The 18,075-nt window shown below is 51.9% G+C and overlaps 1 protein-coding gene across 1 annotated transcript; it reads left to right on the top strand.

The window, feature by feature from the left end:
* The first annotated feature begins 1,088 nt into the window (after nucleotides 1-1,088).
* On the top strand, nucleotides 1,089-4,003 carry UBC (ubiquitin C). Its single transcript, XM_087828710.1, has 2 exons — nucleotides 1,089-1,189; nucleotides 2,328-4,003. The coding sequence occupies exon 2, from the start codon at nucleotides 2,331-2,333 to the stop codon at nucleotides 3,930-3,932; it is 1,602 nt and encodes a 533-aa protein (XP_087684836.1). The 5' UTR covers nucleotides 1,089-1,189; nucleotides 2,328-2,330; the 3' UTR covers nucleotides 3,933-4,003.
* The last annotated feature ends 14,072 nt before the right edge of the window (nucleotides 4,004-18,075 follow it).

The following is an 18,075-nucleotide window of genomic DNA, read 5'->3' as shown; positions in this document are numbered from 1 at the left end:
TTGTAAAAAATGAAAATGACCTCTTTTCACCTTTTTTTCCCCCAAAAGGAATTTGTGGAATTAAATTTCATAGTTGGGATATTACACGAGACAATGTTTCCCCCTTAGAAACACACGGGGCTGAGCGTCAGCTCGTGTCTCTTACAAAGTCAGGCTGCAAGAAACCCCAACCCAGCTGACATGTCCAGGGCAAGGAACCTCCGGGAAGTTAACAACAGCCCAGCTTTCAGGTCCCGCTCAGGTCGTTTGTACAAAGCTGTGTTCAAGTTTCCACCTTTCCTTTTAAAAATCCAATCCCACGTCCCCGATGGAAACATTTTTTGAGCCCTTCCTGCGGTGCCAGGCCCGGAGGCCAGCGCGGCGGAGGCGGCCCGGCGGCCCTGAGCTCAGATTTGCAGCGTCACCCGCCTTGTCCCGCTGCCCGCCGGGGGGATGGGCCGGCCGCCGAGTCCGGGGAGGGAGGGGGGTGCGGGGCTGAGGCTCGGGGAGCCCTCGCGACGGGCCTGGGGGGGCGTGGAGAGAACGTTGGGGAACAGACACTCTCATAATCGTCAATGTGACCCCCAAATAAAGACTCCTTTCGTTTCGCGGAGGAGGAGGGGGGAGGGGAGCGCGCCCCCGACTCTGCACCAGGCGCAGGGCCGGACCCCTGTCCGCCGAGGGTGGGTCCCCAGAACGGCGGGGAGCATTCAGGTTGAAGGCAGCGGGGAGTCGGGGTCAAGAAGCGGAACAAAAAACACACGCGGGGTCCCCATCCGCTCCGGGCGCCTGCAGAATCCGCTCCAGGTTTTCGCTCCCGCCGCCCGCGGGCTCCCTTCCCCCCTCCCCCTCCCCCCGAGTCGAGCGCCGGCCACGTTCCAGGACGCAGCGCGCATCGGCCGCGCGCTGATCCCTCCGCGCGGCCACTCGGGAGCGCGGCCCCTTCCCCGGGCGACTCAGCCCACAGCTCCCGCCCTCACGCGAGGACGTGCGAGGGGGGCAGTTAGAGGGCGCTGCGAGCTAGCTGTCCCCGCGGACGGCGGAGGCGCCGAAGGAAGTAGTCCCTTCTCGGCCTTTCCGCGGAGGGATCTGGGCGCGGCCGCCGGACGCTATATAAGGCGGCGCCGGGCGGGGCGCGGGCAGATCGGAGCCGGCCGCGAACCCAGTTGTCGTCCTTCTCTGCGCGCGCAGCTTCCTTCACCGTCTCTCGGTGAGGACGGGCGGGGGCCTCGGGGCCGCCGGGCTGCGCGGGGGCCGGAGGCGTGTTGTCCGCCGCGAGCTGCCGGCAGCCGGGGGTCCCGGCTCACCAGGTCCCGCGAGCCGGGCGGCCCTGGGCTGGGGGGCGGGGGCGGCGCAAAATGGCGGCCGGGGCCGTCCCGCCGGCGGCCTGTGAGGAGGAAGCGGAGGGTGCGGGGGACCGTGGGTGGAGGAGCGCGGCCGGCGCTGAGGCCTTAGCCGCGGGCGACCGCGGTTTTTTTTTGGGGGGGGATGGAGGGGACCAGGTTGGGCGGCATTTGGGGGGGAATTGAACATGAAGTGTGTCCCGCGGCCTGACCGGCTGCAGGTCGCGGTTTCTCGCCGCCCTGAGGGGCCGCGCGGCTCGGAGCAGCCCTGCACCCGGGGCGGGGCGGGGGCGGGCGCGTGACGTCACCCCCTGTGCGCTCACATTGGAGGGTGGGCCCCCGCCGGCGTCCCGGAAGCCCCGTGAGGCGGCGGGACGCGGGGGTTGGGCCCGGGGCGGTGCTTAGACCTGACCGGAGACGGACGTCCAGCGGGTGAGTGAGGCCCGGGGTCCGCCGGGTCCCGTGTCCCCGCTGGTCTCCTGTGAGCGCCTGGAGCTGGGGTTTTCACTTTGTGCAGAAGGTTTCACTTCACCCCCTGAGGTTTCTTAGGCAAGTTCGGTGTTGATTTGTTGTTTCGTTTTTAAATACGTGTTTTTGTTGATTTTAGAGAAAGCAGGAGAGGGGGAGAGAGAGAAACATCCATGTCGAGAGTCATGGATTGGCTGCCTCCTGCACGCCCCCTGCTGGGGATCGAGCACCTGAGCATGTGCCCTGACCCTGAATCGAACCTCCATCCTCCTGGATCCTAGGTCGATGCTCTCCAGCTGCTGAGCAACGCCTGGCGGGAGCTGGAGCTGTTTGTTTTCTAATGAGGTGGCAGTGGTTAAGGTCATACAGGTTTCAGGTGCACATTCCTGTGATATGTGATTTGTGCATTGCATTGTGAGTTTTTGTCTTAGTCACTTGACCAATAAAAAATGACGTGTAACCATTAGAAATGTGTTGACCTGCGAGTTGCCTGCTGAACTCTTGGGTTCTTTGTTTTGTTTCTGTCTTTACTAACAGACGATGCAGATCTTCGTGAAGACCTTGACCGGTAAGACCATCACCCTTGAGGTCGAGCCCAGTGACACCATCGAGAATGTCAAGGCCAAGATCCAAGACAAGGAGGGCATCCCCCCAGACCAGCAGAGGCTGATCTTCGCCGGGAAGCAGCTGGAAGACGGGCGCACCCTGTCCGACTACAACATCCAGAAGGAGTCCACTCTGCACCTGGTCCTGCGCCTCCGAGGTGGCATGCAGATCTTCGTGAAGACCCTGACCGGTAAGACCATCACCCTTGAGGTCGAGCCCAGTGACACCATCGAGAATGTCAAGGCCAAGATCCAAGACAAGGAGGGCATCCCCCCCGACCAGCAGAGGCTGATCTTTGCCGGGAAGCAGCTGGAAGACGGGCGCACCCTGTCCGACTACAACATCCAGAAGGAGTCCACTCTGCACCTGGTCCTGCGCCTCCGAGGTGGCATGCAGATCTTCGTGAAGACCCTGACCGGTAAGACCATCACCCTTGAGGTCGAGCCCAGTGACACCATCGAGAATGTCAAGGCCAAGATTCAAGACAAGGAGGGCATCCCCCCAGACCAGCAGAGGCTGATCTTCGCCGGGAAGCAGCTGGAAGACGGGCGCACCCTGTCCGACTACAACATCCAGAAGGAGTCCACTCTGCACCTGGTCCTGCGCCTCCGAGGTGGCATGCAGATCTTCGTGAAGACCCTGACCGGTAAGACCATCACCCTTGAGGTCGAGCCCAGTGACACCATCGAGAATGTCAAGGCCAAGATCCAAGACAAGGAGGGCATCCCCCCCGACCAGCAGAGGCTGATCTTCGCCGGGAAGCAGCTGGAAGACGGGCGCACCCTGTCCGACTACAACATCCAGAAGGAGTCCACTCTGCACCTGGTCCTGCGCCTCCGAGGTGGCATGCAGATCTTCGTGAAGACCCTGACCGGTAAGACCATCACCCTTGAGGTCGAGCCCAGTGACACCATCGAGAATGTCAAGGCCAAGATCCAAGACAAGGAGGGCATCCCCCCCGACCAGCAGAGGCTGATCTTTGCCGGGAAGCAGCTGGAAGACGGGCGCACCCTGTCCGACTACAACATCCAGAAGGAGTCCACTCTGCACCTGGTCCTGCGCCTCCGAGGTGGCATGCAGATCTTCGTGAAGACCCTGACCGGTAAGACCATCACCCTTGAGGTCGAGCCCAGTGACACCATCGAGAATGTCAAGGCCAAGATTCAAGACAAGGAGGGCATCCCCCCAGACCAGCAGAGGCTGATCTTCGCCGGGAAGCAGCTGGAAGACGGGCGCACCCTGTCCGACTACAACATCCAGAAGGAGTCCACTCTGCACCTGGTCCTGCGCCTCCGAGGTGGCATGCAGATCTTCGTGAAGACCCTGACCGGTAAGACCATCACCCTTGAGGTCGAGCCCAGTGACACCATCGAGAATGTCAAGGCCAAGATTCAAGACAAGGAGGGCATCCCCCCAGACCAGCAGAGGCTGATCTTCGCCGGGAAGCAGCTGGAAGACGGGCGCACCCTGTCTGACTACAACATCCAGAAGGAGTCCACTCTGCACCTGGTCCTGCGCTTGAGAGGAGGTGTCTAAGTTCCTCCTTTTAAGCCTTCAATCAGTTTAATTGCACGTTTCTTTGAATAAAGTTGTTGCATTCACAAGAAGTGTGATTTCTTTTTTTCCCCCCTCTATCAGTGTTAAGGAAGTTTTTCTTAATTTAGAATGTGGTGTTGAGGGATCAAGGTTTTCCAAGTCTAACATAATTTTGTGGTAATGAGGAATAATGTAAGTGTAAGGTGGCCTTAAATAAGACGGGTAAGAATGAAAAGTTGACAAATTGGAGGTTGCAGTTAGGATTTTTCACATGTACACACAAATGTAGGTTTACTAGGAAACTACTGACTAAAAATCTGAATTTGGATGTGGTAGTAGGTGCCTGAGAATGGGGGAGTTTCTGGAATACCAGAAGGTGAAGGGTGGGGTGGTTGACAGGAATGCAGGAGAAATGAACTTTAATATGTAGCTTTATTTAACGTCAGTTGTATAGAAAATCATTGGGCCAGACTTTGAAGGAAGGGTAGTGTGCATTATGCTAGTGGCTACTTTGAGAAGAAAAGCTATTGGAATAATTGATCAAGTGTGTGCTTCAATTTCATGGGACTACAGATGCAGGTTCTTGTATAACTTAACTGGTAGTGGGTGAAGCAGAAGTAGTTGGCCCTTGGTCTTTATTTACAGACATTCATAGTAGTGGCGTTTGCCCAATCAGATGATGCTGGTAAGTGGTTCTTTATATCAGTACTAGAACCAAGGAAGGAAGTTGCAGGGAAGGTGGTTTAATATAAGTAGGCAGCCCCGAAAGTCAGCCCCCTTAAAGAGTTTCTCCAGAGAGCACCAGCCCTTCCGCTCCAATTCCTGTTTTTAGGGTATTACGGTGTAGAGAAATTTTGCTCATTAAGAATGGCCACAACATGGGGAGTTAAAAACCTCAAATCACTTGAAAATAACCACTGCCGGACAAGCATCGCAAAGTTCCTGAGTGTTGACAAGTTTTTAGAGTCTGCAGGTACAAGTGGTTCAGTAGCTAGCAGTAGTTGAAAGTGTGGGACTGGGTCATTTCGTTGTACTCTGATGTCCCTTAAGACAAGTGGAGACCCTACCTGCGTTCCCCAGGGCTGGAAGGGTCTTGGGATTGGAGCACCAGAGCGTTAGTCTAATGAAGCTGTGGTGTTTCAGGGTGGGGGTGCTCAGCTGAGCTCACTGAACACGGCTCCTTGAACTACAGTGCTTCCTGTCACCAATCACAGAAAAACCAATACATTAAAATCCAGGTGTAGAGGACCGGGCAAGCTTGCTCCCAGGAAGAGTGAGTGAGGAACATGCTTGCCTCATTGTTTATAAGGTGTGTGCTATGTGTTACAAAGCCAGAGATAACCCATCTAAATCCTTAATCAACTACCCATTTTTACTTCCCAGTGATAAAAAAGCTTTTAATTAAAGTTGCAGTTTTTTGGATTTTTTTCCCCTGTGCAATGTACACACCACATTTATTATATACACATGTATACACATAAACAGGGCCATTCACAAGTTTCTAAGCTTTTTTTAATAGTCCATGAAAAGAGTATATGCTGCTGTTTTTGCTCAGTTTCAACTTGCAATCAAAATTCAATAAATTTGATTCCTTGGTCATAAAAACTTGCTTTACATATTATTTACATGTCACCAAAATCTACAGCAATACCAAACGTGACAAGGACTTGACTCTGGTACCCTCAGCTTTCCTTTTTTTGAACTAGTTCTGAACATTTTTTTCACACCAGTATATCTGGACATGCCTCATTCTTGCTAATACTCTAGCCTCCCATCCACCCAGTCAGGATGTACGTGGCAGTTTTTCTATGCGTATACAATTCCCCGCTCACAGAAGACAGCATACCGCACCTTGCCTTTTATGTAATTTTCTCGAGCAAAGGAAGCGACAGTCCCTAGTGAACATTTACAGGACCCGCCAACAAATACAAGCATGTCCGGAATCACAGCGATCCAATGATTAATGGGAAGGGTTTCTGCCATCGAGGAGTCCTCAGTCTAGTATTTAAATAACAGATGCTAGATGTGATCAGTTTCAGAGTGGCTGGTAAATCTGCAAGCACCCCCAAGTTTGGTTTCACACTTGAATTAATACTATGTAAGGGTTCACTTAGGTAGATGCAGTTGTGTGAGCCTCGAATAAACCAGAAGAAAATTTAGTTGTTTAAAAGTAGTGTTCCTTTTTATGTTTTATGTGAAAGCACAACAAAATCCTCACCAAGCTACTTACACATACGGCTTTCGCAGAGGTGAATTGTTTACAGATTGGCAAGAGCCTTTTGACTTAAGGATGTCATTTTGGTCTGCAGCGTCCATTTCTGCCGGAAGAGGGAGCAGCTGGGACGGACTGGCTTAGGCAGGCGGCCTGCAGCGCCCCCTAGCGGCTCCAGGTAACTTGTTTTTCCGCGTGAGGCAGGCCCCTGGAGGGCCTTTCGCAGTGCTCTTCTCTACTTGGTCATCAGCAAACTGCGTCGGTCACATCCGGGGGCCAGCCTGTGAGTTTAGAGACAAATAAGAGAAAATCATTTTGCCCAGAGGGCAGGGGTGGGAAGCAAGTCACTGCTGTGAGGAACTGACTTAAACACATCCTCGTTAGAATTGGAAACAACTACTTTTATTTTTTTAAAATTTTCAAATGTGTATTCTTATTTATTTACTAGATTATGCTTAGATGGAAGGAACCTATTGTTTTACACATACCAGCAGGTGTGGCTCAGTTGGTTGAGCGTCCTCCCGAGCACCAAGAGGCCACCGGTACTATTCCTGGTCAGAGCACATGCCCGGGTTGCCAGCTCGACCCCAGTAGGGCCATGCAGGAAGCAGCCGATTGATGTTTCTCTCTCTCCTTCGCTCTCTAAAAAATCAAAAACAGATTTTTAAAAAAATGAAGTAATGCACGTGCATGTAAAAAATTAAAAATGGGGCAGAGTAGAATTTTTCTCATGTCCTTGGCCCTCTGTTCTGTCTCAGGCTGTTGGGGCGGCTGTGACAAAGCACCATAAGCTCGTGGCTCAAACAACAAGCGTTTCTCGCAGTTCTGGAGGCTGGAGGTCTAACATCAAGGTGCTGGCTGATCTATGTCAGGTAAGGCCCACTTTCTGGCTCACCAATGGGGAATCGAACCCACAACCCTGGTGTACAGAATAGAAAATCACATCCCTTACGAAGTGTCCCCCCGATATTTCCAGTGCCCACCTGGCACCATGCACAGTTATTACAGTGTTATTGACTATGTCCCCTATAATTGGCATCCCCATGACTGTTCTGTAGCTATCAACCTGTACTTCTCAGTCCCTTCACCTTTTCACCAACTCCCCCACCCCCTCCCCTGCGGCAGCCATCACTCCGTGCTCTGTGTCTATGAGTCTGTTTCTGTTTTGTTTGTTCATTCATTTTGTTCATTAGGTTCCACGTGAATGTGAAATCATGTGGTATTTGTCCTTGGTGGCTGTCTTTTCTATGTATCCTCATATGGCAGGAGAGGCAAAGGAGCTCCTCCATGGGGTCTCATAAGAAGGGCACCAATCCCATTAGGAGGGCTCCACCCTTATGGCCTAATCACCTTCCAAAGGCCCCATTAATTTAAAACACCCAATTGAATTTTGGGGGGACACAAACATTCAAATTGTATCAGTTCCTTTGCCCATGATCAGCAGTTTCTTGTATATCCTAAATATTCTATGCATTCGGGAGGCTACTTGCATGACCCTTTTTCTAACTACATAAACTGAAAGCATACCATACATACTCTTTTTTAACAAATATCTTTATTGATTTCAGAGAAAGGAAGGGAGGCGGAGAGAGAGAGAGAGAAACACCAATGATGAGAGTCGTTGATCGGCTGCCTCCTGCATGCCCCCTCCTGGAGATCAAGCCCGCAACCTGGGCATGTGCCCTGATGGGGAATTGAACCTCAATCTCCTGGATCCTAGGTCGATGCTCAACCGCGGAGCCACCCCAGCCAGGCCATACATACTCTTTCTACCTTGTTTTTTTTCCACGTAAGAATATTAATTTTAGCCCTGTCAGGTGTGGCTCAGCGGTTGAGCGTCGACTTAGGATCCAGGTGGTTGGGGTTCGATTCCCGGTCAGGGTACATGCCCAGATTTAACACCACAGCCACTATTCACATGTGGCTATTTAAATTTAAATCAGAACAGAATGAAATTATTTTCTCAATTGCACTAGCCACATTTCAGGTGCCCAACAAAAAGATTTGACTGGGGCTGACAGACTGGACAGCGCAGATACAAACCAATCCCATCCCTGCAGAAAGTCCTGTTGGACAGTGTGGGGGCAGAGGGGCCATAATTTAGTTAAGCAATCCCCAATTGCTGGAGATTCAGGTTGCTTCTAATATTTTGCTACTGTAACCAGTGCAACAAGACTGTTCTTGCCCATAGGTCTTTGCTCATGAGTACTTGTATAGCTGAAACATAAATTTCTCGAAGGGGGCTTGCTGGGTCAAAGGTCATAGGCATTTTACATTTAGCCAGGCTTTTCCCAATTCCCCTCCAACAAGGTTATCCAAATTTACACTTCTGCCAGCGTTAGTTAGGCAACAGTACCTGTCTCTCACACCCACACCCTCGCTGGCACATGGGCTTCTCCAGCTCAGATCTTCTCTCATCTGCTAGGTGGAAAATGGGAGCTAATAATAGTTTCAATGTAGCTTACAGTTGTTTTAATAAGAACCTCGTTAATTATTTCATTTGACAAAATCACTTTCAATGTGGAAAACCTTTCTTGAAGCTTTTTATGTCTCACTGGGGGACTTTGTCCTCTGGGAGGGCGTCTTGTTGATACTGGTTGCCTCATCCATTATCTGTGTTGAGCTGTGTGCTGCTAATTATTAGCTATGGTGGGTACAGAGGGAGAGGCAAAATCAGATACAGAGTATCCAGAGCTCTGACAACAGGTAACAGTGTCTCACAGGACATTATCAGGTATAGCTTGTTCATTTACCTGGACTAGTAAGGGGCTGTCACTGGCCCTTCTCAGTGACTGGTTGACCAGTCTGTTCTTGGAATCCAAGATTCAGGCAGGAACAGACATGGAACTGTTGACTTAGCTGAAGTATGTAACATTTAAGAATGATGATGATATGTTATGTTCATAGCAGCACTGTTCCAATAGCCAGAAGGCGGAAACAACCCAGCGATAGACGATAGATGAGCAAAATGTAGTCCCTCCCTACGGCGGAATATTGTTCAGCCATGAAAAGGAAGCTCTGACACAGTGAACCTTGAGGACAGCATGCTAAGTGAAAGAAGCCAGTCACAAAAACAAATACTACATGATTCCACTTACATGAGGTTTATAGAGTAGTCAAAATTGTAGAGACAGAAGGTAGAGTGGTGGGTACCAAGGGCTGGCAGAGGGAGGACTGGGGAGTTCGTGTTGAATGGGGACAGAGTTGCAGTTTGAGAAGATAAGAAAGTTCTGAAGATGGGTGGTGGTGATGGTTGTACAACACTGTACTTAATGCCACTGAGCTGGACACTTGGAAAATGGTTAAAATGGTAAAAAAAAAAAAAAAAAAAAGTATGTGCAAGGCATAGAAAAGTGTTTAGGAGGTAGGTGGAGACACAGGAGATGGTCAGAGTCTTCCACTGGGGAGGACTTTTAAGTGCCTAGGAGATGAGCCATCCAGCGATCACCCAGCGTGCAGGTTTTTCTGAGCACTCAAGGGCATGAGGGTGCAAGGGGGGAGGGGCAGAAGAGGACCCTGGTTGATAGTTACACAGTCGAAGTGGGGCTCCGTGACTCGAAACCCACATCACCTGCTAGCTGTACACGGGAGTGTCTTGGCCCCCCCACTTCTCTCTGAGGCTGGCCCAAACTTCACCAGCCACAAGAAGGGGTGATGAGGTGGCTGAGCATCACAGAAAGGTGAGCAAGGACAGCCTCTCTTTCCTTTCCTTCCCCCTCTCCCATCACTCCCTCCCTTCCTCCAGTTCTTTACTGTGTTTAACAGGCATAGGGTTTTATTTTGGGCCGATGGAAAAGTTTGGGAACTAGAGATGGAGGTTGCACAACATTGTGAATGCCACTGACTTGTTCACTTTAAAATGGTTAAGTTTTGTGTTGTTTCACTTCGGTTTAAAAAGGGAAATAGCCTGGCGGGCGTGGCTCAGCAGTTGAGCATCAGCCCTGGATCCAGGAAACCGAGGTTCAATTCCGGGTCAGGACACGTGCCGGGTGTGGGCTCCATCCCCAGCAGGGGGCGGGCAGGAGGCAGCCGATCAATGACTCTCATGAGTGATGTTTCTCTCTCTCTCTCCCCCCCTCCCTTCCTCTCTCTGGAATCAATAGAAATGTACTTAAAAAATAAAAAGGGAAGTAAACCTGTCACCAAAACATACCTACTGTGTGATCCCACTTATACAAGGCACCTAATGTAGTCAGATTCATAGGTGGAGTGGTGGCTGCCAGGGGCTGGGGGCGGGGGTAGGAGTTGCTGCTTAATGGGGACAGAATTTCACTCTTGCAAGATGCAGACATCCGGGAGCTCGGTTGCACAACCTCGTGGATGGAGTTAACACTCTGTGCACTTAAAAATGGTGAAGACGGCGAACTTTGTTATGTTTTTGTTTTACCACTTAAACGTTTTTAAAAAACCAAGCAGAAGCAAATGTCATTATTTAAGGTTTGTTAGAGCTGGATGCTAGGTCCATGGTGCTCACTGTGTCACTCTGTCATTTCACGAACATGCAAAATATTCCACAATCAGGAAACAATTCTGAAAGCAGTTCCTTAGGATACATGAGCCAAAAACTGCGATCTAGGAATGTTTTTAACTTTTATGCAAATCTTTAAAAGACTTTAAAAGCAGCAAAGGGGACTTAATTATCTTTTTAAAATTAAAAGCATTCCTTATACAGATATGTGGTTTAAAAAATTCAACAGTATTGTTTTGTTGTTGTCTGTTGCTCACTAAATCATCCCAAACATCGTGGGGATCGAACCCCCAACTCGGGCATGTGCTCTGACCGGGAATCGAACTAGTGACCTCTTGGTGCATGGGACGAGCCACACAGCTGGACAAGACTTACCCCTTAAAATATATATATATTTTAAATTGATTTTTAGAGGGAGAGGAAGGGAGAGGGAGACGGAGAGAGAAACATTAACTTGAGAGTGAAACAAGAGAACTCTTAGCAATGGGATGGGGAGGGAGGCCGGAAACGAATGAATGGAGGGAAGAATCACTCCAGGGCCCTGGTGTTACATAAATCATGGGGGAAAGCCGGTGTCACGGTGTCACCTTCCTCTGAATGAGCGTCTCGCTATCGTGTTTCAGGAACTTGAGTATCTTGGAGCCAGTAAACACCTTGGTGAAATCAATTCCTTCCCACCTGCCGACCTTTCTCACTTCTCTGTGGGGCAGGGCGGGGCCGGGTCCCCACGCAGGGCAGCCGATTGCACCAACTTCAGCTCAGGTGACACTTTTGAGCCAAAATCAAGTGTGAGGTCCCAGGGAGGCCTGACGCTCCAGATCTCAGCAGCGCCCCGGGAAGAACGTTGTGGGAGACAGCCTGGGGCTTGCCTCAGGGAGGGGGCCCTGAGGGCCAGGCTCAAAGCCCGTGCCCCTGGGTGGCCTTGTCCCCCTCCCCCAGTGGCCCAGGGGTCTGTCCTCGCTGGGCCTCACCCCACTGCTTCCGAGTCAGATTCGGTCTGGGGAAGGAGCGAGGAAGTTGTATTTCTGTTTCATTGCTCCTCACCTGAGGATGTTTTTTTCATTGATTTTTAGAGAGCGGGGAAGGGAGGAGGGTGGGCGGTGGAGACAGAAACATCCCCGCGAGAGAGACATTGGTTGGCTGCCTCCCATGCGCACCCCGACCAGGCCAGCACCCCGACCAGGCCAGGGATCAAACCTGCAACCCAGGCACTTGCCCTTGACTGGGAATCGAACCCACCGCCATTCAGGGCTCAGGCCGACGCTCTAACCAATGAGCCACGCCGGCCAGGGCAAGAACCTGTATTTCTTTCTTTTTTTTTTTTTATAAATATATCTTTATTGATTTCAAAGAGAGGAAGGGAGAGGGAGAGAGAAAAATCAATGATGAGAGAACCATTGATCGGCTGCAGCCCACAATCCGGGCATGTGCCCTGACCGGGAATCGAACCCCTGATCCCCTGGATCCTAGGTTCAACTCTCAACCGCTGAGCCACGCCCGGCTGGGCAAGAACCTGTATTTCTAACATGGTCCTAGGTGGCCGGCAGCTGCTACTCTTGAAGAAGCCACAGCCCCATCTGCACGTGGGGATCCCACAGGGAGTTAACCCCCACCCCCACCCGTTCCGGATCCCAGGCCCCAAGACTCTCCAGAGGTGGGGCCCAAGGTTGGCACGCTGTGCTGTGTAGCCCCCTGGACCCTGGTGGTTGGCCAAGTTTGGGGTCAACAGCCCAATCCCTCCTTGTCTGTCAAATGTCAACGCAGACAGCAGTTTTTCTGAAAGCCCCCCCCACTCCCCCAGATGCGGTCAGGTTCCTCATTCATTCGTTCACTCACTCATTCCACAAAGCACGGTGCCTTCTGCATATATTGGGGCTGCTGTGAGGATGGGCAGGGTCTTTGCCCTTCTGATGCTTTCATGCCAGTGGACAACCAGACTGGACAGTGTCCCGGTTCAAGGAAAATGGAACAGGATGGCTTGCTAGGGAGCGTTACTTTAGGTGGGCTGGCCAGGGGAGACCTGCCTTCCCGTGCAGACCTGTGAGGAACATTTAAAGCAGCGAGCACAGCACGTGCCAAGGTCCTGGAGTGGGCACGAGCTGCATGTGTCAGAAGAGCCACGAGAGGCTGCATCTCCGGGAGTGAGGGCCAGCAAGGAGGGGAGGGGGGCCAGGGCCAGAGCCGCAGGGTCTGCGGTCTGGGAGGGGTCTGAATTTTTATGCCAGGGAAGGGTGGGAGCAGGAAGTTATGGGATCCCCTTTGCTTTGAGAAAGGTCTGCTCCTTGACCTCTGTAAATACCCTCATGGAAGAGGATTCCTTCTCCTGAAAGCATTTTCCTCAGGTGTCATCACAGACTCACTGGTGTGAGAGTAATATCTTTGTCCCCACTGGTCCAAGACCTGGATGAGGCCGTGGCTTGTGCATTAGGGGCCCTGTTGCTCATAACAAGTGCTCAGCAAACTCAGTTACACGAGCAACCCTGTGGGGGAACGTCCAGGGGTCCCCTCGGCACCGCCCATCCAGGCCCAATCCCAGGTCTAGGAGGCTGGCAGCCGTGTCTAGAATGGTGTTGCCATTCCTTGCTTTCCAAAGAATATTTTTAGGATCTGCTTCTACCTGGGTCCCAGCCACCTCTGGCACACACCTCAGGCCAGTGCCAGGAACAGTTCTGGGACCCTCAGGAAAGAAATGGGCATCTTTGCTATAGTTCTATAGTTGAGAGACTTTTTTAAAAAAGGACAGGGGCCTTTTCTGTCTAAAGCATCCTTTGGCCTGGCTGCACTGTGGCTGGCCTCCTGCTCTGACACTGTGGACCTGTCCCCAGGCTTTGATGGATCGGGGCCCAGGCCGAGGGGGTGGCAGAGGAGGGGACAGGGACAGGAGCTGCAGTTTACTGGGCAGGACAAAAAAAGTTGCTCTGGCAGGAAAAACAGAAAAACAGATGGGGACTGGCTGCCCCTGGGACTGTTTACTGAGGCCGAGGCACAAAAATTTGGTTTTTATTTAAAAAGCCTGGGTACCTCAGGCCCACGCACAGGGAGAGTTCACGTGGTTCTCTGCAGTCAGGAAGAGAAGCCCAGGTTTCAATAAACCAGAGCTCGTACACTTCAGACCTGGGAACAAAAACCCTCAGAAAAGAAGGAAAGAGAAAAACAAAAAAAGATGCAGAAAGAGGGAGGGAGGAGAGACACTGGGACTGTGGGCCTTCTGTGTAAGCTGCTGCCACAATCACCCCACCCACATGGCCCGCCTCTCAGCTCCTTGGACACTCGAAGTTCCCTCCCACCCCAGGGCCTTTGCACGTGTTGTGCCCTCCACCTGGGATGCTTCCCGGTTCTTCACGTGGCTGGCTCTTCCTCCTTCAGTTCTCTGCTCAAACGTCATCTTCCCAGAGGAGTCCCACCTCATCTCACTCTTTATCAAACCACTCTTTTCTTTCTTTTTAAATATGTTTTATTAATTTTAGAGAGAGAGCAAGGGAGAGGGACAGAGAGATAGAAACATCGATGAGAGCCATTGATCGGCTGCCTCCCTCCTGCACCCCCCCTACTGGGGATCGAGCCTAAAACCCAGGCATGTGCCCTGACCAGAATCAAATCAGCGACCTCTTGGTTCATAGGTCGATGCCCAACCAACTGAGCTACACCAGCCGGGCTCAAACCACCCTTTTCTCCCTCCACAGTGATCATGATCTGATATTTCGTTCGCTTATTCTCAGACTTGCTTTCGTGTCTGTCTCCATCCACGAGAGTGCAGAAGGGGCCTCTCTCGTGATCGCCAGCACTGTCTGGGCACATGGAAGGTGCTCGGTAAAGATTCGCCAAATGAGCCAGTCAGTAGAGGTGTTGATTGTGGCTGCTGGCTGCTCGCCACAGGGCTTTGTGTCTGGGATCATTGAGATGCTTTTGCCTGGAAGTACTCAAGAGCACCGACTCCAGGGGTTTAACAGCAAAGACATTTGTTTTTTCCCCACCAGGGGACGTCCTGAGATGGGGCAGTGATGCTGGCCATTCGGACACGCCGAGGGGAAGCGGGAAAGTGCTTCCTTTAAGTGAAAGGTGAGTCAGTGTAATGAGAGACCACGTTCCATAGCTTTTCTTACAGCGCATTGTTACAATTGTTCTATTCGGAGTTACTGTTCCTAATCCCTTCCTGTGCCTGTATGGAAAAAACACAGTATATAGTTCAAAGAACAGCGCATACAGTTTGCTGCTATCTGTGGTTGGAGTCCACTGGGGATCTAGGAACGCTAGGCCCCCAGGACTAAATCAGAATTCTCGCCCTGGCCAGTGTGGCTCAGTGATTAGAGTGTCGACTACAGACTGAAGGGTCCCAGGTTCGATTCTGGCCAAGGACACGGGCCTCGGCTGCAGGCTCGCCCCCTGACCCAGGGCGTGCTGGAGGCAACCAATTGGTATGTCTCTCTCACGCTGATGTTTCTCTCTCTCTCTTGCCCTTCCACATGGAAAAATATCCTCAGGTGAGGATTAAAAAATAATAATAATAATTTAAAAAAAGAATTCTTTACCGGGGCCTGAGAAACAGGAGACAATAACTCACTGTACAGACATCAAGAGTGAAAGAGGTGGTATCAGTGATGCTGCTGGGACAGGAGGAATGAAGGGGGTGGGCGTGCTGTCTCAGGGGCCTTCACAGAGCACCTCTGCTTATCTGCTCCCTGAACAAGCTGAACATCTTGCCGCAGGGGCCAGGGCCTTTGCACAGAATGATTACTTAGCTAGAAATGTCCTCGGGAACCTGTCTGTCTTGCTCACGATGCTATCCCCTGGCATACAGTAGGCCTGGCATCAAGTGGGTGCTTAGCAGGTCTATGTTGCATGAATGAATGAATGAATGAGTATATGCATCTCTTCTCTAAGGAGGTACAGCCGAGCCTCCTGGGTCCTGGGACAGGAACCACACTCATGTCTCCCACTGCTGTGGGCTGAGGGGACGGCTAAGGCCTCTCTGCTCTTGTGACCTGGCAGAAACGGAGTTGTTTGCTAACGGCTGTGGCCTGAGGGTCCCCACACATTTGCACCTTTGTCCTAGAAAGTAGTTTTGTGCTGGAGGCTTAGCTCTCGACAGAGAGACTGTGTCTCAAGTCTGGAGAGCTGGGGGCAAAGGTGATGTTCAGCTGCCAGCTCTTAGAGAGGGAAGGCGGCTGGAGACACACAGGCCGCGGGTGATTTTCCAGGAAGTGGTGATTTGTTGGCAGCTCCAGAGACCTCCGGGAATAGTCAAAATGTTGTGGGGTCATTTGCATTAGTGTGAGAAATTAGCACCTTGATTAAAGTCTATCAGGGCACACTCCTGCCTCAGGGCCTTTGTACTGGCTGTTCCCTCTGCCTGGTAAGCTCTTCCCCAGACTTCTGCCTGGTTCCTCCCTGCACTTCCTTTGGGTCTTGACTCAAATGCCATCTCCTCACAGAGGCCCTCCCCAACCACCCCCTTTCAGGAGGATAAAAAAAGTATCCTCCTCAGCCAGGGTTAAAAACTGTCTTCTGGGTGGCAAAGACTCCCTTTCAGCTGAGTCCCCTCCCCACCAGTGGCACTTACTCTGTTCTGTTTCTCCCCTAGAGCATACATCCTCCTCAAACAGCATCGTCCAACAGAAATGTGATGGGGGCCACAGAGGCAATCAGCATTTTTTTTTTAGTAGCTGATTTTAAAAAGTAAAAGAGAAACAGGCACCCTGGCAGATGTGGCTCAGCGGTTAGAGCGTCGGCCTGCACGCTGAAGGGTCTTGGGTTGGATCCCCAATCAAGGGCACATACCAGCCCTAGTACGGGAGGGAACCAGTTGATGTGTCTCTCACACATCGATGTTTCTCTCTCTCTCTCTCTCTCCCTTCTACCCTCTCTAAAAATCAATGGACTAGCTGGCTTGGCTCAGTGGTTAGAGCGTCGGAAGGGTCCCAGGTTCAGTCCCAGCCAAGAGCATGTACCTCAGTTGCAGGCTCGATCCCCAGCGCTGGTCGGGGCACGTGCAGGAGGCAACCAATTGATGTGTCTCTCTCAAGTCTGTGTTTCTCACCCCCCCACTTCCACTCTCTGAAAAGCAATGGAAAAAAGTACCCTTGGAGAGGGTTAAAAAAAAGTATCATCCTCCAGTGAGGGTTAAAAAAAGTATCACCCTCAGGTGAGGGATAAAAAAAGTACCCTCCTCAGCCAGGGTTAAAAACAGTGTCCTGGGTGGCGAGGCTCCCGGTGGCTTTCCCTCAGCCCCGCCTCCCTCCCTCCCCTCCCCTCCCCTCCCCTCCCCTCCCCTCCCCTCCCCTCCCCTCCCCTCCCCTCCCCTCCCTCCCTCCCTCCCTCTCCACTTCCTCTTCTCCTTTCTCCCCTCCTTCCTTTTCCTCAGCAGGAAACCGAGGGATTTCTGTTGGGCTCCGGAGCCATGTGACCTCGGGTGACGACCCCGCTCTGCCCCTAGCCCTGTCACTTGGTGCAGGACATCCCGAGTGTTGCCCTGGGGCTGATAACGCTCCTCCCAGGGTGAGGTGGCGCGGGCGCGGTCGGCTGTCCTGACGTTGGCACCTTGCTAAGTGTGTAACCCAGGGAACCTGACGAGTCCTCCTGATGCCCCCAGGGGTGGGCACCTGACGCCAGCTGCCTAGATAAGGAAGCTGGGGCCCAGAGTGATCAAGCAACTTACCCAAGGCTACCCAGCTAAGCAGCCTGTCAGGGGATGCCAGTTCGTAACCGCTGGGCTCTGGCAGCTGATGTTCAACAATACCTATCGATTAAGGACCTACTGTGCGCCAGGCACTGTTCTGGGAGTTGGGGACGCAGCAATGGACCAAACAGACAGGTGTCTGGTCTCATGAAGTTTTTTCATTCTCCAGCGGAAGGGAGCCAATAAGAAAAGATGTGTGCTAGGGGGTGTGTTGGGTGGTGATAACTGCTGTGGGGGGAAAATAAAGCAGGAAAAGGAACTAGAGAGCCTTGTGGGGTGTGGTTGTAACTTAAAGAGGGTAGAGAGGAAGGAAGTCCCTGCAGAGAGATGACATTTGAGTGAGGACTTGAAGGAAGGGGGAGCACATGGAGGTTGGAGAGAAGAGTGTCCAGCAGAGGGACCAGCAAGTGCAAAGGCCCTGAGGCAGGGGCAAGGTGGCTGGTGAGGAACACCCAGGAGGAGGTCAGGGAGATGAGGGTGACCTTCTGGGGGGTGGTGAGGACTTTGGCTTTTTTTTTTAAATATATCTTTTTTGATTTCAGAGAGAGGAAAGGAGAGGGAGAGAGAGAGACAGAAACATCAGTGATGAGAGAGTCATTTTTCAAGCCCGCAACCCGGGCATGTGCCCCGACTGGGAATCGAACCCCAATTGCCTAGATCCTAGGTCAACGCTCAACCGCTGAGCCCCGCCCCGCCGGGCAGGACTTCAGCTTTTACTCCAAGGTAGGAGCCATGGGAAAGCATTGTTTTGGTGTTTGTTTTTTTTAAATAATATTTTTATTGACAT

Source organism: Miniopterus natalensis, chromosome 20 (genome assembly GCF_054644295.1).
Source record: "Miniopterus natalensis isolate mMinNat1 chromosome 20, mMinNat1.hap1, whole genome shotgun sequence".
In the NCBI taxonomy this organism is placed as follows: Eukaryota; Metazoa; Chordata; class Mammalia; order Chiroptera; family Miniopteridae; genus Miniopterus; species Miniopterus natalensis.
Note: the sequence above shows the minus strand (reverse complement) of the source record. Positions and strands in the feature narration are given on the sequence as shown.